This window comes from Heterocephalus glaber, unplaced genomic scaffold (genome assembly GCF_053883595.1).
Source record: "Heterocephalus glaber isolate CG9 unplaced genomic scaffold, H.glaber_assembly_v1.0 deba00001532, whole genome shotgun sequence".
NCBI classification, from domain to species: Eukaryota; Metazoa; Chordata; class Mammalia; order Rodentia; family Bathyergidae; genus Heterocephalus; species Heterocephalus glaber.
In genome coordinates this window covers 22493599-22516055 of record NW_028258330.1, presented here as the reverse complement: position 1 = coordinate 22516055, position 22457 = coordinate 22493599, and the positions used below count along the sequence as shown (strand labels likewise).

Below are 22457 nucleotides of genomic sequence, written 5' to 3'. Positions count from 1 at the left end.
CAGCACTCTGGGAGGCTGAGACAGGAGAATCAAAAATTCATACCCAGCCTGGCTACATAGCGAGACTCTGTCTAAATGAATAGATAGTCTACATAAAGATCTTTTCAAACAAAAACTAAGAACATCTCACTGGAAGATTCTCCCCATGGAAAATTCAGAAACAGCAGTTCCCAAACTTAGCTGACTTATTCCAGCCTCTGGCTCGCCACGGGTGAGCCTAGAGTGAAGTGAGCTCTGGGGAGCTGGCCAGAGATGAAGGCTGAGGTTGGGAACAGCTGGCAGACTGCGGGGAAGACTCTGGCTTTTACTAGGAGTAAGACGGGAGTATTTCAGTGGCGGGGACATGGGTTTGATTCTATTTATTATGTAATTGTTGTACTGGGGATTGAACTCAGGGCCTCCTCATTGAGTTACGACTCCAGTCTTTTGTTTGAGACACAGTCTCACTGTAGCTCAGGCTAGGCTTTAATTTTAGACCTCCTGTCTCAGCCTCCCGGAGCGCAGCGATTTGAGACACACACTACCACGGCCAGCCTTGATTTACTTTGTAACACGACACTCTGGCAGCTCGGGAAATATGCAGTGGGGAAGAAGGTTGCAAAAGAGAAGCAAAGAGCCCAAAGAGGAGGCTGGACCCCAAAACGATGGATAACTGACGGAGGCGCAGCGGATGCGGCATGGACATGACAGTTGGGGAATCTGCTCTGCAGGGGGAGCTCACAAGATCTGTTGATCTTTGGGATCAGTGGGAGAAAAAGTGGGGCGGGAGGCTGGAGGATGCAAATGCCTCCCAGCCTTTGGCAGGAGAGTCCAAACTTCATCAATGGTAAAGAAATGGTGAAGGTGATCGCCTAGGAGGAGCCTCCGTTTTGCTTGAGGGCCGGTTTCCGGGCCTCTCAGGCCTGAAGTCAGACCTGCTCCGGTGGCCTTGGGCAGGTCCTAAATAGAGCCTTCGTTTCTTCCTCTGCAAACGAAGCCAAGGTCCAGGCCTGCCCATCGGTGCGCCGGGGCCTGGGATGAACTAGCGCAGACCCGGGTTGGCAGGGAAGATCTACATCCAGCGCCCCGGAAGGAAGCGGCGGGGTCCTGGCTGTAGCGCCTCCCCGCGCAGGAGTCCCGCAGCCCGCTCGCCCCGCCCCACATCTCCGCCCCTCGTCCCGCCCCACGCGGCTCCAGGCCCCGCCCCTTCTGGCTTACTCCCGCGGCCCGCCTCCTGCGCAGCGGCTGGTGAGCCGGGCCCGGGGAATCCGTGCTCTGTCCCGGGGACCGAGTCAGGTCGCCCAGGACAGAGGGACCGAGCGCCTAGGATCGCTGGGACCTCGCGGCGGGGCGGTGGCGCCAGGAGCAGTGTGGACGCTTGCCGCCGCCGCCAGGTGGGCCGCGCGGCGGGTCCCGGGCGAGAGGACAGTTTTCCGGCCCCTTTCCGGCCCACTTCCGGAGCCGTCACTTTCACTTTCTCTTCCGCCCAAGCAGTCTTCCCCCTGCTTCCGAACGACGGGGTCCTCCCGGGAGCGCTGGGTGTGGGGCTGACCTCCTGGACACAGCGAGCGCCCGGGGACAAGTGGCGGGGAGCTCCCGCCCGCCAGGTTTCCTATTTCGCCCACTGCTGGCTGGACCCGGCGTCCCCCGCGCTTTCACTGTCCCCGCGGGGCCCCGGCGCGTTCCCCAGGCCTGGCCGGGTCCCGGGATGTGGTGCTGCCTGACCGCCGCTTGGGACCCTGAGGCGCTGAGCGGGACTGAGCGACTGCCTCTCCTAGGTGACTGGAGTTAGCGCTTCCCGAGTCGCAGCCCCCTGGGGGATGGGCGCTGCTAGGCCAGATGGACGAGACGACCAAGAAAGGTGGGTGCCTACTGGAGCGGGTGGCCTTCGGGAAGGAGTGCCTCTGCGGACCCGGCCTCACCGGCCTTCCCGCCTCCCAGTTTCCTCCCCTGGGGCCCTGAGGCCTTGGGTCAGCTCCGAGCTGAGGTGGTTGGGACCCCTGCAGGACACGGGGCATTGAACACGGAGACCTCCTGGGCTGGTGAGACACACCCCGTGGACCCGAGTATCCCGGGACCCTGCCTTGTGGAGTGCAGTGATGCTGCTGCTGAGAGCCCTCTCAGCACCCACCTGTTCTTAGAACCAAGCCCAGCCCACCCCCTTGCTCACTGTCCAGGAGTCCCCGTCTTTGGTTCTGAACCAGCCATTTCTTGCCCCAGGCCTTATAAGGCTCTCACTCACGGCCATCTTGCACACTCTTCCGCACCAGTTTTGGTAGATCCAGCTGTACCACCTTCAGGCCTCAGCTTCAGTGCTCCCTTCACTGGGGATCCTCTGTCATCTCCTCATCGTGTTTATTCTTTTGCCAGCATGGACCACAATCTGACTTAACCACCTCTTGTCAAACTTGTTCCTTTCTGCCTCCTGGGTGACTTGGGACGGCTGGGAGGAGAGGGACCCTTGTTTATCGTAATCACTGTTGGATCCCAGTTCCTGGGGCAGTGAGTGGCACACAGTAAGGAGCTCAATAAATGCTTGTCAGATAAATGAATGGAAGTATGGGAGAGAGTAAGGAAAAAATGGAACCTGAAGAGACTAGGGTGGAGAGGAGCCGGGAGTATGAGAAGGCTTCCCTCCCAGAGAAAGAGACTTTTAAGTGGGGTGTGGAAGGATTTGTGGGTGTTCAAGGGAAGACTGGATGCAGTGTGCACGCACAAGAGATCACCTCCTCCCAGACCTCCTTGGCACCCAAATAGCACAGTGCTAACTGCTTCTCTCTGCGGCTTTCAGCAGAGGAGATGGCCCTGAGCCTCGCCCGGGCGGTGGTGGGCGGGGATGAGCAGGCAGCTGTGAAGTATGCCACCTGGCTGGCACAGCAGCGGGCATCCCTGAGTGTGCATCTGAAGCCAGAGGTCCCACGGACACGGGACATCAGGTAAGGGGTGTAGGGGTCTGGGACTTAAGGCTTTTTTTTTTTTTTTCGGGTACTGGGGATCGAAGTCAGAACCTTGTACTTGCCAGGCAGGCACAGTGCCACTGATCTACATCCCTGGCCCTACTTAAGGCTTTTCGTACCTTAGTGGGCAGTGGGCAGCCTGGTTTCTGTTTGTTTTGTTTTGTTTTTTGTCTTGATGTGTTTTTTGTGGTGCTGGGGATTGAACCTGGGTGTTCAGATGTGCTAGCAAGAGGTCTGCTCAGCTCCAAGGATAGTTTTTCATTTCTCCAACCTAGGGGATTGAACCTAGGACCTATCCCTTTTTAATTTGTTATCTAACTATATATCTATATATTTATCTATTTGAGACAAGGTCTTGCTGTGTAGTGCAGGTAGGTCTTGTACTTACTCTGTAGCCCAGGCTGGCCTTGAACTTGCAGCGATCCTCCTGCCTCACCCTTTGGAGTGCTGGGATTGTAGGTATGCACCACCACACCTGGCTCTCCTAGCCCTTTTTTTTTTAATTTTTATTTTATTTTATTTTATTTTTTGGTACTGGGGATCAAACTCGGGACCTTGCGCTTGTGAGGCAGGCGGTGGAACCACTGAGCTAAATCCCCAGCCCTTTTAATTTTTGTTTTGAGACAGAGACTTGCTAACTTGCCCAGGCTGGGCTCAAATTTGCCATCTTCCTGCTCCAGCCTCCCAAGTGCTAGGATTACACTTGTGCACCACCATGCTCAGCAACAATAGTTTGGGTTTTTTTTTGGTACCTGGCATCAAACTCAGGACCTCATGCTTGCCAGGCAGGCGCTGTGCCACTGAGCTACATCCTCAGCCCACAATAGTTATTCTTAATGACAAGTTTTGGCATCAGGAGCCTTAAGAGCTTCAAATCCTGTAGTTGTCCCCAGTCAACTGTAAGGAAGAGGGCAGGTTATTTCACCTCTCAGGGTTTATTTTCTCATTTTTAAAATGAGACAATTGGCCCGGGGTTTAGCTCAGTGGCACTGCGCCTGCCTTGAAAGCGCAAGGTCCTGAGTTTGATCTCTGGTAGCAAAAACAAATGTCAGCCTTCAAGGCCCTGGTACCATACCCAGCATCACCATACCAAACCAAAACATATACCCAAAGTTATGCATACTTTTGCTTCATTCCTGTGAACCAGATCTCATTCTCACAGCCACATGCAGGTTGAAGGGAGGCTGTGATACACAGCCAGGTCTCCAGCTCTAGATCTCAGGGCTTCTCTTAGCAAAGGAGAAAGGGAGATGGACAGTGTCAGCCTCTGCCGTGGAGGGTTCGTCTTAGTGCTGAAACACGCAGTGCCTGGCATGTGTGGATCACTCAATAAATGTTGATGTCTGTGCGTTTGTTTTTTAACTGCTTTTTAAATTGCTGCACTCTGAGGCAATAGTTGTTTATCTGATTTTCAGTTCTGGTGGATTGCATTTCATTTTTAAAAACAGTTTTATGGAAATAAAATTTACATCCATACAGCTCAGTCACTCAAAGTGCACATTGCAGTGGATTTTCATGTATCAGAATCATGCAGCCTTACAATCAATTTTAGACATTTTTATCATCCCATAAAGAAAACTCATAGCTGGGCATGGTGGTGCACACTTGTAATCCCAGTTCCCTAGGAGACTGAACCGAGAGGATCACAAATTTGAGCCCCATCTGGGCAACTACTAGTGACTTAGTGAGACCTTGTCTCAAAATGAATAAAAATTTTTAAAAGGGCTGGGGATGTAGCTCAGTGCAAAGGTCCTGGGTTCAATCCCCAGTCACACACACACAGAAAACCCACAGTCATCAGCAGACCTTTCCCGTCTTCTGCCTTCTCCCAAGTCCAGGCAGATCTGTCTCTTCTGGAAACTTCATGTGAGATCCTACAATACCTAAGTTTTTATGTCTAGCTTCTTTCACTTAGCACCATGTTTTCTAGATTTGTCCATTTTTGCATGTATCAGAACTTTTTCCTTTTTATTGCCATGTATAGGTAAGTTGCATTCACTTGATCCATTAGTCAGTTGGTGCCCATTTAGGGGGTTTGTACTTTTGGCCATGATGCATAATGTAGCTGAGGACATATGTGTCCCTGTGTTTTAGGAGCAGGCTGCTGGGCGATGGTGTTTTACCTCTGGAGGACCAGCCAGATTCTTCTTGGTGCTGGCCCATCCTGCCTTCTCGCCAGCAGTGTGTGGGCTCCAGCTTTTCTCCCCATTGTCTCTAACTAACACTTGTTGCTTGGCCTTTGATTGTAACCATTCTACTGAGTTGAAAGAAGTATCTCATTGTGAGTTTGGTTTGTATTTCTCTCAAGACTTGGTGACAAATGATGTTGAGCATCTTTTCAGGTGTTTATTGGCCATTTGCATCTTTTCTTTGGAGAACTGCCTATTCAGGTCTTTTGCCCATTTTAAAACTGGGTTTTCCTTTTTATTATTTAGCTGTTAGAGTGTTTTATTTTGTTTCATTTGAGGGTCTAGCTATACATTCCAAGCTGGCTTTGAACTCACAATCCTCCTGGCTCAGCCCCCACAGTCCTGGGATTATAGGCATGTGCCATTATGCCCAGCTTCATAGGAGTACTTTATATATTGTAGATAAAATGCCTTATCAGATAATGTAATTTGCAAAGGTGTTCTCTCTTCCTGTGTGTTCTTTTTACTTTATTAATAGTGTTCTTTGAAGCACTTTTTTTTTTTTTTAAAGTTTGATCTGTGTTTTCTCTTGTTTGTGCTTTTGGTCATATCTAAGAAATCATTGCTCCATCCAAGGTCATGAAGATTTACCCCTATATTTTTTTCTAAGAAATTTACAGTTTTAATTCTTTGTCCATTTTTAGTTAATTTTTGTATGTTGTGTAAATAGCGGTCCACTTTGTTCTTTTGCATGTGGCTCTCCAGTTGTTCTGCACCATTTGACAAGACTGTTCTTTCCCCCATTTACTCATCTTTAACACCCTCAGGGAATATTGACCATAAATATAAGGGGTTCTTTCTTTCTTTCTTTTTTTTTTTTTTTTGATACTGGGGATCGAACTCAGGTCCTTGCGCTTGTGAAGCAGGTGGCAGAAACACTGAGCTAAATCCCTGGCCTGCTTTCATTTTTTTGAGATAGGGTCTCTTTGTGTAGTTCACGCAGGCCTTGAACTCACTACGTAGCCCAGGCTGGCCTTGAACTTGCAGCAATCCTCCTGCCTTAGCCACCCAAGTGCTGGGATTAAAGACATGTGCTACCATGCCCTGAGAGGGTTTATTTCTGGCTGCTCATTGATTTTTATGTCTGTCCTTATGCTAGTTACATGGTTTTGAAAACTGTAGCTTTGAGTTGGGCTCACAAAACCAAAAGAGGGGCTGGGGATTTAGCTCAGTGTTTCTGCCACCTGCTTCACAAGCGCAAGGACCTGAGTTTAATCCCCAATACCAAAAAAAAAAAAAAAAAAAAAGAAAGAAAACTGTAGCTTTGTAGGGGTTTTTGAAATCAGGAAGTGTGAGTCTACTTTGTTCTTTTCAAGATTATTTTGGCTATTTAGGATCCCTTGGTGGGAGGGAAAGAGTAGAGGAAAACAATTTGGGGCTGGGATGTAGCTCAGTGGTGCTGAGCCTGCCTGGCAAGCGAAAGGTCCTGAGTTTGATCCCCAGTACCAAAAAAAAAAAAAGAGGAGAGTATCCCTTGAATTTCTGTCAGATTATCCAGTTTTTTAAAATAATAAGCTGGGATTTTGGTAGGGATTGTGTTGATTCTATAGATCAGTTGGCCACTTCATTTTTTTTTTTTTTGATAGGATCTCACTGTATCCCAGGCTGAGTTTGAACTTGCTGTCTTCCTGCCTCAGCCTCCACAGTGCTAGGATTACAGGCATCTGGTACCATACCCAGCTTCTGGTAGACACTTTAAACAAAATGTTATCTATGTTTTTTTTGTGGTACTGGAACAACTCAGGACCTTGAGCTTGCCAGGCAGGCGTGGTGCCACTGAGCTAAATCCCCAGCCCTTTTTTTTTTTTTTTAAGGCAAGGTCTTGGTGTGTAATTCAGGCTGGCTTTGAACTCATGGAAATCCTGCTTCAGCCTCCCGAGTGCTAGGATTACAAGCATGTGCCACCACACCCAGCACATCTGGTCTTTCTTGAGTTTTATTTACAGTATCAGATCAGAGCAGAAATTCTCCCTGTTGACCTCAATTTAAACCCCTGAGTTAACTGGCACTGTCTTTTCCTTTGAAATACATACTGCTGCTCCCCGCTGGGTAAACAGTGTCGGCCAGAACCGCACTCCTCCAAGTGAGGTGTGTGGACCAGCAGCAAGGGTGGCATGTGGGTCCTCCCCCAGGCCTGTGTTCTGAGAGGCCCTAGCCACCAGGCCTCTCACCCATAGACTTGTTCCCCTAGCTTCCGGGCGTGGAGCTGATGCGTTCAAGCAGTCAGCTGAGTGTGAGCCCTAACCTGTTTTTGCCAGTTGAGCTTGTTATAGTAAAAACATAATTAGCTCTTACCTCAATCAATAAAACATGAGTGCTAAAGAGAATTATGTCAGTGAAAACTAAGGTAACTACTTTAAAAAGTCAAAGAAGACGCCAGGCATGATGGCACATGCCTGTAATCCCAGCACTCTGGGAGGCAGAGGCAGGAGGATCTTAAATTTGAACCTAGCCTAGGCAATTTAGTGACTTTAGTGTGATCCTATCTCAGAATTAAAAATAAAAAAGGGTTGATATGGCTCAGTGTGAAGGCCCTGGGTTTGATCCCCAGTACCTCCCCCAAAACAACAACAAAACCTCAAAAAACAGCAATGAGTCTCACACACACACAAATTTCTATTACTTTAGGGTGGGACAGTTGTAAAAAAAAAACTATAATGAAAATCCATAAAGATTCTGTACTCAGCACTTGAGAGTTTAAGTTCTTGCTCATTATTTTATTTATTTATTTATTTATTTATTGGGGTCTTTTTTTTTACCGCTGTTCCATGCCCCACATAATGTTTCCTTTGGAGTTCTCTTGTTTTATTTTGGCCCTTCCCATTCATGCTTTTGGTCTTCCAAAAGTGTTTGGGGATCCTTCAGAAAGTTGTTATCAGGCTGGGGGTGCAGTTGCCTAGCACACATGTGGTTCTGGGTTCCCTCTCCAGCACTACAAAATAAAATATCACTTTGGAATAATACTTTTTGGGTTTAAACCTTGCCTCAACATTTACTAGTTGCTCACTGGCAGAGTCTCTGTAACATGTTTATGTCTGTAGGAAAGGGATGGGCAGCACCTGTCTCTTGGGCTCGCGGCGAAAAAGTCTTGGCACAGGGTTGTAACAGCTGTTGGTGGTTTGGCTAAGGAGCTGGGCGAGAAGATAGGGGAGGCTGGAGAGGTATAGAGGGGCAGGGGCCAGACTGCAGGGTCCCTTGGTGCTGCACTGACTTTGGTGGAGTATGTGGCCCAGGGGAGGGGCTTAAGCAGTTATGGGGCAGAGCACGCAGTGGCCCCTTGTGTGCCTGTTTAAGTCCTTGTGCGGAAGCGAGTGCCTGCCGCAGCTAGGGGCCAGTGTCCTTGCCCTGCCCACTCTGTAGGCTGTGTGTGAGTGTGGAGGATGCCCATGTACAGACCGTCACCATCTGGCTCATGGTGCGCCCTGACATGACAGTGGCTTCCCTCAAGGACATGGTGAGTAAGGGCTGGGCCCTGGGGAGGCACCTGTGGGCTCTGCCTCCTCCCTCGACTCCGTCTCTCCCCGTCCACTCTCATCTGTCCACTCCCAGGTATTCCTGGACTATGGCTTCCCCCCGAGGCTGCAGCAGTGGGTGATTGGGCAGCGGCTGGCCCGAGACCAGGAGACACTGCACTCCCATGGGGTGCGGCGGAATGGGGACAGCGCCTACCTGTATCTGCTGTCAGCCCGAAACACCTCACTCAACCCACGGGAGGTTCAGCGCCAGCGCCAGCTTCGGATGCTGGAGGGTGAGGCCTCACAGCGGCTTTGGGTCAGGGACTCACCGAGGGCTGTCCTGAGGGGAGAGAGGACATAAGACACTGTGGAGGGAGCGTTGCAGGGTTCCATTTTCAGGATAACTGGCATGGGGAGAGGGCCCATGTGCACTCTGCTCTGGTGGTTACCAGCTGTGTAGAACTTGGGTGAGTTCATTCCTGTCCCTGCTCCTCAGTTTTCCAAATTTGTAAGTTATGCCGGGTGTGGTGGTGCACACCTATAATCCCAGATCCTGGGTGGCTGAGGCAGTAGGATCACTGTGAGTTCGAGGCCAGCCTGGGCTACATACTAAGGTCATGACCAACCTAGACTATATAATGAGACCCTATCTCAAAGATAAAATTTGTACATTGGGTGTGATGACAATTCTTTTTTTTTTTTGGTACTGGGGATCAAACCTGGGACCTTGTGCCTACAAGGCAGGCAGCGGAACCACTGAGCTAAATCCCTGGCTGTGATGATAATTCTAACATGTTTATTCTATGCTTTTTTAGTTTTTTGGTACCAGGGATCATACTCAGGACCTTGCGCTTGCAAGGCAGGCAGCGGCACCACTAAGCTAAATCCCTGGCCCTGTGCTTTTTAATTTTGTAATATTTCAGACCTCAGGAAAGTTGCAGAGCTGTGTGAAGAGTGTATCAAGCATTCACGTGACTTTAGTGTAGAGTCCTCAGCAATATTCTACCACTTTGTCATTTATCTTTATATAAAATTATTTTATTTTCAGAACAGTCTGAGAGTTTGCAAAATGATATCCTTCCCTCCTAAAACTTGGGTGTGGACTTCCTTAAAAAGAGAGATTTCTTGTATTATTGTGTATGACTCCATTTGAGGAAATTAACATTGCTGCAGTATAATCAATTTTTTATTTTGTTTTGGCGGTGTTGGGGATGAAACTGAGGCCTTGAACATGCTAGCCAAGTTCTTTACCACTGAGCTACATCCCTAGCCCTTTTAAAATTGTATATTGAGACAGGGTCTTGCTGGCCTTGAAATTGCTTCAGCCTCCCAAGCAGCTAGGGTTATAGGTATAGACCACCACAAGTACAATGATTCTTAATTAGGGTTTGCCAGTAGCCTCACCAGTGTCTCATGACAGAAGACACCATGTCTTTTAGCTGTCACATAGCAGCCCCTTCCTGCTTTGGGACTCCCCGAGTCTCTTGAATTTCTTGACTGGAAAACTTGTGGCTAGTTTCTTTGGTTGGCCAAGTATTTCTTCATGAGTGAATTTGGTCAGGGGCTGGATGGGCCTGCCTCAGAGCTGATGTGTTCCTCTCAGTGCTCAGGAGGCCTGGGTCAGGTTTTTTTTTGGGCGGGGGGCAGTACCAGAGATCAAACTCAGGACCTTGTGCTTTCGAGGCAGGCACCAGAACCACTGAGCTAAACTCCTGGCCCTGCTGGGTCAGGTTTTACACAGGAACATCTTGGCTAAGGTAGCGACGGGGCGCTGGGGGAGCCAGGGTGCCCACCTTACTGCATGCAGGAGGGGATAGAAGTGGGTCAGACTGGCTGGCTCAGGCTGTGGGGACAGTGAACAGCCTGGATTCCACCCTCCCTGCAGATCTGGGCTTCAAGGACCTCACACTCCAGCCACGGGGTCCCCTGGAGCCAGCTCCTTCCAACCCTGGGGTACCCCAGGAACTTGGAGGGGTACAACCCAATGGAGTGCCTGAGCCTCCACCGGTAAGTGCCTGCATGTGTGGCCTGGCCCACACCACCCTGCCTGGCCCAGCCCTGCCCACTTACAGGCCCTCTGCTGTAGGTGGGCTGGCAGTGCCCTGGGTGCACCTTCATCAACAAACCTACCCGGCCTGGCTGCGAGATGTGCTGCTGTTCACGGCCGGAGGCCTACCAGGTGCCTGCCTCATACCAGCCCGATGAGGAGGAGCGGGCACGTCTGGCCGGCGAACAGGAGGCGCTACGTCAGTACCAGCAGGTGGGTGCGGGTCTGGGACACCGGGACACACCTGTAAATGGGATGGGACAGGATGGGACCGGGAGGCTGGGCCAGGAGGGGAGCCACCTGCACACTGTGCACCTCTCTGCTTGCTGTCTCACTCTCATGACCACCCATGGCCTTGCACCTGATGGCCCTGAAATCCCTCCCTGGTTGTGATGCTCATCTGGGTGCTTCACATGCTCTGCCCCTCACCTTGACCACCCCCCCCCCCGTCCATAAGTGTCATGGGCTGAAGGCTGTAATCTCAACACCCTTGCTGTGACCTTGACCACACCTCTGCTGTGACCTCACTCTTGCCCACCTGCAACCTCACTGCTGTCTGCCCAACTATGGCCTCACCCTGGACCCCACTCTACCTAACACCCTCCTCCCCACCCTGCCTTCCTGTGACACTGGCTCCTTGCTGCTCCATGGGACGGTAACCGGGACATTCGCTGCCCCCTCCCGTAGTGACACAGCACAGCATACAGACACCCAACGCTGACCCCAAGTGTCACCCCCCACACCCTCTCATCACCACTTGCTTTCCTGGGCCCCAGTGTAGGCCCTGCCTGACCCACCCTGGTTCCTTCACAATCTTGCTCTGTACCTGGCTTTGCCCTCAACTCTGACCCGGCCTCACCTAGCGCCCCCCTGCCAACCTGCCTGCTTCTCAGCAGGCATGTGAGCCCTGCAATCCCTGCCTTGCCAAGTGACCCCCCCACCTCCCTCCTTGGCCTCGCCCCCACTCCCCACATAGACCCCCCAACTCGGACCACCTTGCCACAATAGGCCATCACCTGGTGTCTGGGCCCCTGACCACCTGGCCACACCTAGCCTGGCTGGGCCCCCTCCTGGCCTGACCCCAGACCCTGACCTACTGCTGGCCCCTACCCATGTGCCCAGCGGAAGCAGCAGCAGCAAGAGGGGAACTACCTGCAGCACGTGAAGCTGGAGCAGAGGAGCCTGGTGCTGAATACGGAGCCCGCCGAGTGCCCCGTGTGCTACTCGGTGCTGGCACCTGGTGAGGCGGTGGTGCTGCGGGAGTGTCTGCACACCTTCTGCAGGTGCGGCCCCACCCCACCCTGCAGCAGCCTTGTGCCCTCACACCTCACTGATGCCTGCAAAAGCCAGCGGGGCAGACTGTCTCCCTATTTGCTGATGAGAGGGAGTCACAGAAAGGCCAAGCAGTTTGCCCAAGATCACACAGTTCACGAGAAGTTTGGGCATGAACCCAGGCATTCAGGCTCCAGAGCTTCCACCCTTGCTCTCTACCCTTTAGCATGTGGAAGGGCCCTAGCCCTGCAGCCTGCTCCAACCCCATCCTCCTGGGGGAAAGTCTTCCTCCCAAACCCCCAGTCTCTTGTGCTGGCCTCTCTGCCCCTGGGTTGGGAAAATGCTCTCATTCACCACCACTGACCCTGAAGCCAGCTGACCTTCCGTGGGGAGGCAGGTTCATGGCTAAACACTCACTGGTGGATCCTGTAAATTCTGTGGGCTGCCAAATAACAGACTGAGCCCTGCGGTGAAGACTGTCCACTGTTCCTAACCAGGTTGCGCTGCAGCAGAGGCTAGCAGGTCTGGTGTGTTTGGAGAGACGAAGGAGGTCCCTTTGTGGCAGCAGGGGTGGGAGGGCTAGGGCCTTGGAGGATCTCAGAGGCTCTTGTGAGTGGGATTGATGGGTTCGGGCTTGTTCTGGATGGGGCGGGAGGCTCTGGCTGAGTGCTCTAGGGCCTGTGGGGGTGTGGAGCTCAAGGGGTTCTTGAAGGCCCCAGAGGGGCTGAAGGGGGCCTGGACCAGAGCAGCAGGGACCAGCAGGGCAGGCAGAGGTAGATCCCTTGGTGACAGGTTGTGGAGAGGCAGGGAGGGGGCCAGGCAAGCAAGGGCCTTGGGGTCCCTGTGGATGGGGACGTGGGCTGACCTTGCCCTCCCTCCCCAGGGAATGCCTCCAGGGCACCATCCGCAACAGCCAGGAGGCGGAGGTCTCCTGTCCCTTCATTGATGACACCTACTCGTGCCCGGGGAAGCTGCTGGAGAGGGAGATCCGGGCGGTAAGGAGAGGCGGGTGCTGGTTGGAGCATGGGATTCAGACTGAAAATGTCTGCCCGGCCCAGCAGCACAGGGTTTCAGGGAGTGGCTGAAACTTGAACTCCTTCCCAATGGAAAACAGCAGAGTTGGAGAAGAGTGGGGAGCACTGGATGTGTGGCTGCAAATCAGATGCTCAACCTCTGTCTCCTCACTCCCTCAGGGCCACAGTTACGGTTTCTGTCTTAGTGCTGCGAAGGCTGCAGTAGAGGATGTGTGTGAAGACGGTAGAGTAGCAGTAGTTTGACAGGTGGAAAGCCCTTTGCAGTTAGCTTTGGCTGTGTCACAAATCACCCATCGTGTAGTGGCTGAAAACAGCTCAGCTCAGGGATCTGAAAGTCAGTAATTCTTCTTTGGGCTTGGCCGGTGCATCTGGTCTCTTCTGGGCTTAGCAGTGGACCACCGTGATGGGTCCTGTGCTCTCCTCTGACATGGCTGGGTCCTCCTGCGTTGATCTACTCCAGGGCCAGCTCACTTGGTGATGCTCTCAGGGATCTGGGAGCCCCTGGGGCAGAGGTGATTTCCAAGTCTCTGACGCATTTGCTGCCACCTCCTTTGTCAAAGCAATTCACATGTTTAGGCCAGTGTCCTTGAGGGAGGGGACACGAACAGCAGTCTAGTGTGGGGCTACCCACACATGGCCACGTGTGCTGCTGGTGAATGACTAGGTACCTGCTGCCCTGACAGCTGGTGACTTGAGCAAGTTCTTATGCTTCTCTGAGTCTCCTTTTTCCCCATCTGTTACTCGGACTGGTGGGCTGGATTCACAGATTTAAACTGCTGGGAAATGGCTTTCCTGAAATTGGGCATTGTAGGTTTCCAGGCCAAAACACAGAGATGGGAGACGCCCCACAGACATAAACACAAACCCGTTTCTTCTCACTCTGGCCTCTCTCCTGTGATCCTGGTTAGAAGAGAGAGGGAGGCTGATGGACTTTTCTTCAGGTCTGTACGATTCTGGGCAGGGCAGCCCTGGGCAGCCAGGCCCCAGCACACCCCGTTATTCCATCTGTCCCAGCATATGGGCATCCCAAGGGTTTCCTGGGGAAGCCTGCCCTGCCCAGGGCCTTGTCATGGGGCCAGAGTTCAGATGGAGACTCACGGGCAAGACAGAGACCAGTAGAGCAGTGCAGTGGAGGCTGTTTTTTATAAAAAGAATAGCAATAAACGTGCGCAAATTACATAGATACAGACCAGAAACCAAAGAGAAACTCAACCACAATCCTGCCATCCCTACCCATCTGCATCTTGTGCTGTTTCCTTCAGTGTTTGGGGGCAGACATGATTTTCTAAACTGTCACCTTTGTTGATGTATAGTTTGCACATAATAAAATGTACCCACGTCAGCATGCAGTCAGATGAGTTTTGTCAGATGTTAACTCATGGCACCACCTAATCAGGGTCAGAACTTTTACCTCCTCAGAGCCTGCACGGCTACACTAGCTTTTGTTGCTTCATTACAAAATCTTTCTCAAACCATTCATTCATTCATTTTTGGTACCAGGAATTGAATTCAGGGCCTTGCACTTGCCAGGCAGGTGCTGCATGGCTGAGCTACATCCCCAGCCCTCTAAAAACCATTTTAAGTCAGTAGTATTACAACCTGTATATGCCTCTTCCCTTAGCAAGTCCAGTTTCTCAGTTTGTAAGTGACATTTCACGGAACATTGTGCTGTGCCTCTTATGCGCACAGTTTTGCAGGATAAATTTGTAGTGGTGGAATGAGTACCAAAGGCTCTGATGAGTTTGGAATGGTGGAAAAGTTACTGCTACATTGTTTTCTGAGTGTGATGTGTCAGGATCCTAGTTTAACCACATCATCTCTATCATAGGTTTTTTTTATCCAACTTTATTATTGTAAAATATATATGAAATTTAAATGAATATATGAATATATATATGAAATTTATATATGTGAATATATACGAAATTTACCATTCTAATAATTTTTAAGTGTACAGTTCTGTGGCGTGGAGTACACCTTCATTGTTGTGTAGCCACAATCAACATCCTTTTACACAGCTTTTTTTTTCTTTTTCTTTTTTTTTAAAGGTTTGCATTTTTTTGTTTTAGGGTTTTATTAATAAATTTTATTTTATTTTATTTTATCCCAAGTCTTCTCCCCTCCCTATGTACAAAAGCTTTGTTTTCATCTTTTCCTTCCATTTTCACTTTTTTTCTTGTCCCTTCCTTCCTTTCTCCCTCCTTCCTCCCTTGTTCCCCTTCCCATTTGAACACTATGGCAGAGTAGTACTCCAATATACAAAAAGCACTACATCTTCTTATCTACTTTTCAGTTGATGGGCATTTGGGCTGTTTCTAAGAGTTGGCTATTACACACCGTGCTACTGTAAACATGGGTATCCATATGTCAGTGTGGTCTGATGCTTTTAATTCTTTCAGGAAGATACCAAGAAGAGGTAGAGCTGGGTCAAATGGAACCTCTAGTTTTAGTTCTTTGAGAAATCTCCACACTGATTTCCACAATGGTTGCACCAGTCTACACTCCCACTAGCAGTGGAGAAGGGTTTCTTTTTCCCCACAGCACCATCAGCATTTTTTATTGATTGATTTCATGATAGCAGCCATTCTTTCTGGAGTGAGGTGGAATCTCAGTGCTGTTTTAATTTGCATCTCTTGAATGACCAGTGATGTTGAGTGCTTTTTCATATATTTATTTGCCATTTCTAATTTTTGAGAAATATCTGTTCATTTCAGATGACCATTTTTGCATTGGGTCTTTAAATTTTGGGTGGGTCTGATTTTTTTAGTTCTTTTTATATTCTAGATAATGGTCCTTTATCTGAATAACTGGTAAAAAAAATTTTCTCAATCTGGGGGTTGTCTCTTCACTCTGTTGGTTATTTCACTTGCTGTGCAAAAGCTTTTTAATAAGATAAGGTCCCAGTTGTTGATTCTTTGTAGTATTTCCCATGTGGTCTGGGTTTTGTTCATGAAGTCTTTGTCTACTCCTGTGTTCTCAAACGATCTACCTATTCTCTCTTCCAGAAGATTTAGTGTTTCTGTTTTAATATTTAGATCTTTCATCCATTTTGATTTTAGGTTAGTGGATGGTGAAATACATGGGCCTAGTTTCAATCTTTGGGATGTGGAAAATCAATTTTTCCAGTACCATTTATTAAGGAAGGTGTTTGGCTCCTTTGTCAAAGAGAAGGTGGTTGAGTATGTCTGGAGTTGTTTCTGGATCCTCTAGTCTGTTCCATTGATCCTCAGGTCTGTTCTTTTGCCAGTACCATGCTGTTTTTATCACTAGTTTTGTAGTATAATTTAAAGTCAGGGATTGTGATACCCTTGTTGCCTTTGTTGCCTAGAATTGCCTTTGCTATTCTAGGTCTCTTCTGGTTCCAAATGAATTTTAGGATTGTTTTTTCTAATACTGTGAGATATTCTGTTGGGATTTTGATTGGGATTTTGATTGGGATTGCATTGAATCTGTATAACAGTTTTGGAAGTATGGCCATTTTCACCATATTGGCTTTCCCTATCAAAGAACAGGGGATATCTTTCCAGTTTCTGATATCCTCTTCAATCTCCTTTTTCAGAGTACTATAGTTTTCAATGTAACGATCTTTTACTTCCTTCATTAGATTAATTCCTAGGTATTTCATTTTTTTGGATGCTATTGTGAAAGGGTTTGTTTCTCTAATTTCTCTCTCTGTGAATGTGTTATTCATGTACAGGAAGGCTATTGACTTTTGAGTGTTGACTTTGTATCCAGCTATGCCACTGAATTTGGTTATCAAATCTAAGTCTTTTAGTGGAGTTTTTGGGGTCTTCTATATAGAGTATCATGTCTTCCACAAATAATGATAATTTAACTGCTTCCTTTCCTATCCTTATTCCTTTTATTTCTTTCTCTTATTTAATTGCTGCGGCTAATGTTTCCAGAACTATATTGAACAAGAGTGGTGACAGTGGACGTCCTTGTCTTGTTCCTGATTTTAGAGTGAAAGCTTTCAGTTTTTGTCCATTTAATATGTTGGCTGTTGGTTTGTCATAGATAGCTTTATCAGATTGAGATAAAGACCATCCATTCAAATTTTCTGTAGGGTTTTTATCATGAATGGGTGTTGGACCCTGTCAAATGCATTTTCTGCATCTATTGAGAAGATCATATGATTTTTGTCTTTGGCTCTGTTAATATAATGTATTACATTTATTGATTTGTGTATGTTGAACCATCCCTGGGAGAAACGAACTTGGTCATGGTGTATAATCTTGATGATTTGCTGCTGTATCTTATTGAGGATATTTGCATCTATGTTCATTAAAGAGATTGGCCTGTAAGTCTCCTTTTTGGTTGGATCCTTCTCTCGTTTTGGAATCAGGGTGATGCTTGCTTCCAGGAATGAATTTGGGAGTATTGCTTCCCTTTTAATTTCAGTAAAGAGTTTGAAGAGTAGCAGCATTAGGTCTTTAAATTTCTTGTAGAATTCAGCAGTGCATCCATCAGGGACAGGGCTTTTCTTTGTTGGTAGATTATAAATTACATATTCAATTTCATTGGCTGATATGGGTTTATTTATAATTTCTATATCTTCTTGATTCAGTTGTTTTTTTTTTTTTTTGGTACCAGGGATTAAACTTGGGACCTTGTGCTTGTGAGGCAGGTGGCGGAACCACTGAGCTAAATCTCTGGCCCAGTTCAGTTTTGGTAATTCATATGTATGTAGGAATCTGTCCATTTCTTCTGTATTTTCCATCGTATTAGAATACAGGTTCTTGAAGTAGGTATTGATGATCTTCTGGATCTCTGCAAGATCTGTTGTGATTTCACCCTTTTCATTCCTAATTACATGGATTTGAGTCTTTTTTTTTTTTTATAAGATTGGCTAAGGGTTTGTCAATTTTATTTAATCTTTCAAAGAACCAGCTCTTCAATTTGTTGATTCTTTGTATTGTTTTCTTAGTCTCCATTGTATCAATTTCTGCTCTGATTTTTATATTTCCTTCCTCCTATGAGCTTTGGGCTTGACTTGGTTCTTTTTCTAGAAGCTTGAGGTTCAACATTAGATTGTTTATTTGAGCCTGCTCCTTCAGAGCTTTTTTTTTTTGTTACCAGGGATCGAACTCAGGACCTTGTGCTTGTGAGGCATGCATGGTGCCACTGAGCTAAATCCCCAGCCCCTTCAGAGATTTTTTTAACCACCCTTTGAATTCCATTTTATTTATTTATTTATTTATTTAGAATTCTGGTTTTAAATACTACCAGGGTCATAGCAAAGAGCCAGGGACTGGGGTTGGGCCAAGGATAGAACTCACGACCTTGTGCTTGTAAGGTAGGCACAGTGTCACTGAGCTAAATCCCCAGCCCCTTCAGAGTTTTTTTTTAACCATTCTTTAAATTCTATTTTATTTATTTATTTATTTACTTCTTTGCTTACTTATTTTGAATTCCAGTTTTAAACACTACCAGGGTCATAGCAAAGAGCCAGGGACTGGGATGGTGTTTAGGGCTGGGGGCTTCTGGGGAATATGTGGTGACAAGGGTGAAAGATGAGGTATTTGTTGTTTCTGAATCCTGAGCAACAAGGATCGGGGCTGTTTGCAGCTCCTGCCCCCCGAGGATTACCAGCGCTTTCTGGACCTGAGCGTCTCCATTGCAGAAAACCGCAGTGCTTTCAGCTACCACTGCAAGACCCCGGACTGCAAGGGCTGGTGCTTTTTTGAGGATGACGTCAATGAGTTCACCTGTCCCGTGTGTTTCCACATCAACTGCTTGCTTTGCAAGGTGGGGCCAGGGTCCCACCCAGCCTGGGCACTTCGTTCTGCCTGGGGCTCCCTGGTCCTCAGTGCTTGTTCCCAGGGAAGGGAGCTGTGGTATCAGCCTGAGGGTCATACTGAGGGCCACATATCAGTGGGCACCTAGCTTGGCCCTGAAGTAGCCTTGATGCCATAGAACAGGTCCCAGATTTGTCCCTGCCAGACTCAACCCTACACTGGCCTGGCCCAGTATTGAGCATTCATTCCAGCTCCAGACTGAGCCCTGGGCCTGCACTGAGCCCAACTCTGGCCCAGTCACAGGCTGAATCCTGGTTCCATACTGAATCCTGATCCCATCCAAATCCCTAAGCTGGCCTCACATCAAGGCTATACCCTGAACTGAGCCCTGTGCTTAGATCTTGAACCAAGCCTGTGTCATGGTTTCAACTCCTGCACTGAACTAAGTTCTGATCCCAAACCCAGACTGAGTCCTGTGTGATTCTTTTCCAGGCCTGGCCTTGCCCAAATGACCTCACGTTTCCCATGAAGGTGTGGGGTGGGCGCAGACCCAGTCTAAGTGAGCTCAATCCCTGAGCACTGGGCTGTGATGGGCAGAACAGAAGCAAGGAGAGGGGCCACAGCCTGGGGAGAGATGCTTAGGAATTAAATCAGATAAGTAGGTATCATCATGATCCTATCCTGGAGTTGGCTTCACCTCCCTGGTGTCCGGGTCCTATACATCCAGAGGCATTCAATCCTTGTGCTAATGGCTGCTCTGCCCCAACCCTCCCAGCTTCTCAGATCCCTGGGGAACCCTGTCACCCTGCAGGCCATCCACGAGCACATTAACTGCAAGGAGTATCAGGATGACCTGGCACTGCGGGCTCAGAATGACCTGGCTGCCCGGCAGACCACAGAGATGCTGCAGGTGAGGCAGGTTCAGGTCCAGGGCCTGGGGACTAAGCTGTGCGGGCTTTGGAGAAAGGACTGAATTTATGCATCCCTGGGTCTTACACCTCCCTCTGTCTGTACTCCGAGGACCCAGTGGCCTTAGGCCAGGTGGTCAGAGGCAGGGAGTAGGAAGAGGTCTGGGTGGAGGAGAGGCCCGGGAGGGCAACTGCATACCCCAGAGAACCGGTGGGCTGGGGGCCAAGAGCAGGGCAGGCTCCACACTGAGCACTGCCCGCCCCAGGTGATGCTGCAGCAGGGTGAGGCCATGCACTGCCCACGGTGCCGGATCGTGGTACAGAAGAAGGACGGCTGTGACTGGATCCGCTGCACTGTCTGCCACACTGAGATCTGCTGGGTCACCAAGGGCCCACGCTGGGGCCCCAGGGTGAGTCCTTCAGGAGCAGAGAGTTCAGGATGGTATGGGCTTTTCCTAGAGGGGGACTTGCAACACTGTTGCTAGGGGCCTAAATCCAGCCCCATACTTGTATAGTTCATAAGGTAGAAATTTGTATCTTTTTCCCCCAGGTACTGGGGAGCTTAGGGCCACCCTATCAATGAGCTACCTCTCCATCCCTTTTTATTTTTTAATTTTAAGACTGGGTCTCACTAAGTTGCCCAGGCTGGTCTTCAGTGTATGATCTTCCTGCTTCAGCCTCCTGATTAGCTGGGATTATACCCCTGTGCTATCATGCTAGTCTCAGTTTACATTTTTAAATGGTTTAAAAAGTATTGAAAGGGCTGCGAGAATAGCTCAGTGATAGGGGCTTAGTATGCATGAGGCCCTGGTTTCACCCCCTCATTGGAAAAAAAAGGATCAGAAGACCATAGTTATTTCAGGGAAAGTGAGAGCATACTTCAGTGTCCATAAATCCAGTTCCCTCCGGATTGTGCATGCTTGCTCACCCCCTGGCCTTGGCTGTGTGTGGGGCCTGCCAGAGAGAAAGGACAGCCACGACTCAGTCTGGAGTTGGAGGTGGCTCTGGCATACTGGTCACCTTGAAGCCTTGGTATTTTCCCTCTGTGAGATGGATATGACAGCAGTGCCTGTCTCCGGCATATTGTCAGAATGTAATGAAAAGGTGCGATAAGTGTTCATCAGAGGGCCTGTCCTGTGGTAATTACTCACAGACTGCAGCTGTCCTTATTTGGGGTGTGTTCCTAGAGCTGGGGGCTCATGTCACAGGCAGGTGGACTGGGAGACAGATAGGGGCAGCAGGAGTGGCTGTGCTGATGCATGACACAGTGCCAGCTCCGCCCCTGCCCAGGCCTGCAGGAGCCCAGAAGAGGTCTTCCTGACTGCCTCCCTCAGGTGGCCGAGGCCAAGGAGGCAGATCATGTTCAGAGGACCTGCAGAGCCCACAGCCCAGAGTGGCAGCACATGCTGACACAGTGATCTGTCCTCACCAGCCTGATGTCCTCTTCTCCTCCTCCCTTCCTCTAGGGCCCAGGGGACACCAGTGGGGGCTGCCGCTGCCGAGTGAATGGGATTCCTTGCCACCCAAGCTGTCAGAACTGCCACTAAGCTGAAGATGGCTGGGTTCTCTCACTGGCAACCCCCACCCCATTCATAGGCAGTAGTGGGCAGGGCTGGACTTGGGGCCCTGGCTTTGGTTTCTGACCTGGGAGACATCCCTGTGACTGGCCGAGGCTAAGGTCCCCCACTTTGCGGTGGCCTGCTTGTGCCACCACGTGTTCAGGGGCCCTGGCTGCAGTTGCCTAGTCACATCTGCCCCAGTGCCTTTGCCCTTCTCCCCAGGGGCTTGATGGCCAGACCTTTCTTCTATGTGGCTCTTACCTCTGCCAGCCTCTATCCTTAAACAGCTCTGCCCAGAGGCCTTGCTGGCCCAACCCTCTGCCGGCACCATGAGACAACACTCCTCCCAACCACACTCCCCGCTGGCCCCCAAGCACAGCAGCCTCACCACTTCCCCATTGGTTTCCAGGGTAACTTTACTCTGTCTTCACTGTCAGAGGCCTGGAGCCTCTTATTGCTGCTGTGGACCTGCTCAGAGGGAGACTGGGCTAGGTGAGAGCACAGTGCAATGGGTATGGTGCTGTGTCCCATCTCACCTGTGTAAGCAAATTAAAATGGTTTTCCAGGAAGGGCTGTGTGTGATGTCCTTGAGAGGGTGTGAATGTTGTGGGCTGGTACTGTCCACACAGATCCTGAGCTCTCTGGAATGGCATCAGGAAGGTGACCTGTTGGCCCTGGGACCACTGTACCGGATTTGGCCCCCTGTGCCCAGCATCAGGGGCAAGGTGCCTGTTGGGCAGTTGCTGCCCCATAGGCAGTGTGCAGTGCAGCTGGGGCTGCCATGAGAGACTGGTCAGAAAGTCACTGTTCCTTTGACCTCTCAGTGGGCACCAGGGCTGGGGGCAGAGATGATTCAGGAATAGATGAAGCTGCGGCAATTGAGGGGTGAAGTCTGCCCTCTATTGCAAGATGGCAAAGTACCACTCTGCTGGTTAAGAGACTAAAGAAGCACAGGCCTGGGATGCCTGTTCAGTGCTGCCCCACCTCCTGCAGAGACCTGGCATTTGATGCCCAGCACACAGTCTGCACTGCAATGTGATCATCCAAGCAGGGAGAGGTGCCTCTGCTGTTCAAGGCCTGCCCCAGGCTCTAGATGCCAGGGTGTGTGGTTTCGGGGACAGGCTTTTTCCAGCCCTTAGGCACTGGCCCCCTGTCCTTGGATGCCCGAACTCAAAACCTGACCCTAGGCACTGAGCAAAGACAGCAGAGAACATGTGGATAGAGTGAGTGCCTTTGTTGCCCCAAATTGGCACAAGCACCCTGCCACTACTGCCCACACATCTCCAGACCCCACAGCCCGCACTCTAGTCAGCTGTTTT

General features: G+C 49.7%; 1 protein-coding gene across 16 annotated transcripts; it reads left to right on the top strand.

The window, feature by feature from the left end:
* Nucleotides 1-1188: 1188 nt before the first annotated feature.
* Rbck1 (RANBP2-type and C3HC4-type zinc finger containing 1) lies at nt 1189-21707 on the top strand. 16 transcript variants are annotated; one of them, XM_004840623.3, is made up of 13 exons: nt 1190-1373; nt 1758-1840; nt 2774-2915; nt 8486-8579; nt 8675-8873; nt 10466-10587; nt 10667-10840; nt 11750-11910; nt 12783-12894; nt 18484-18681; nt 19447-19581; nt 19846-19989; nt 21046-21707. In XM_004840623.3, exons 2-13 carry the CDS (start codon nt 1819-1821, stop codon nt 21124-21126), a joined length of 1584 nt encoding a protein of 527 aa, XP_004840680.1. In that variant the 5' UTR covers nt 1190-1373; nt 1758-1818; the 3' UTR covers nt 21127-21707. The 16 variants fall into 16 exon arrangements, with proteins under 16 accessions (XP_004840684.1, XP_004840680.1, XP_004840679.1 ...); XM_004840622.3 differs by having other exon boundaries at nt 2771-2915; XM_004840624.3 differs by having other exon boundaries at nt 1191-1373; nt 2771-2915; nt 18502-18681.
* Nucleotides 21708-22457: the final 750 nt, after the last annotated feature.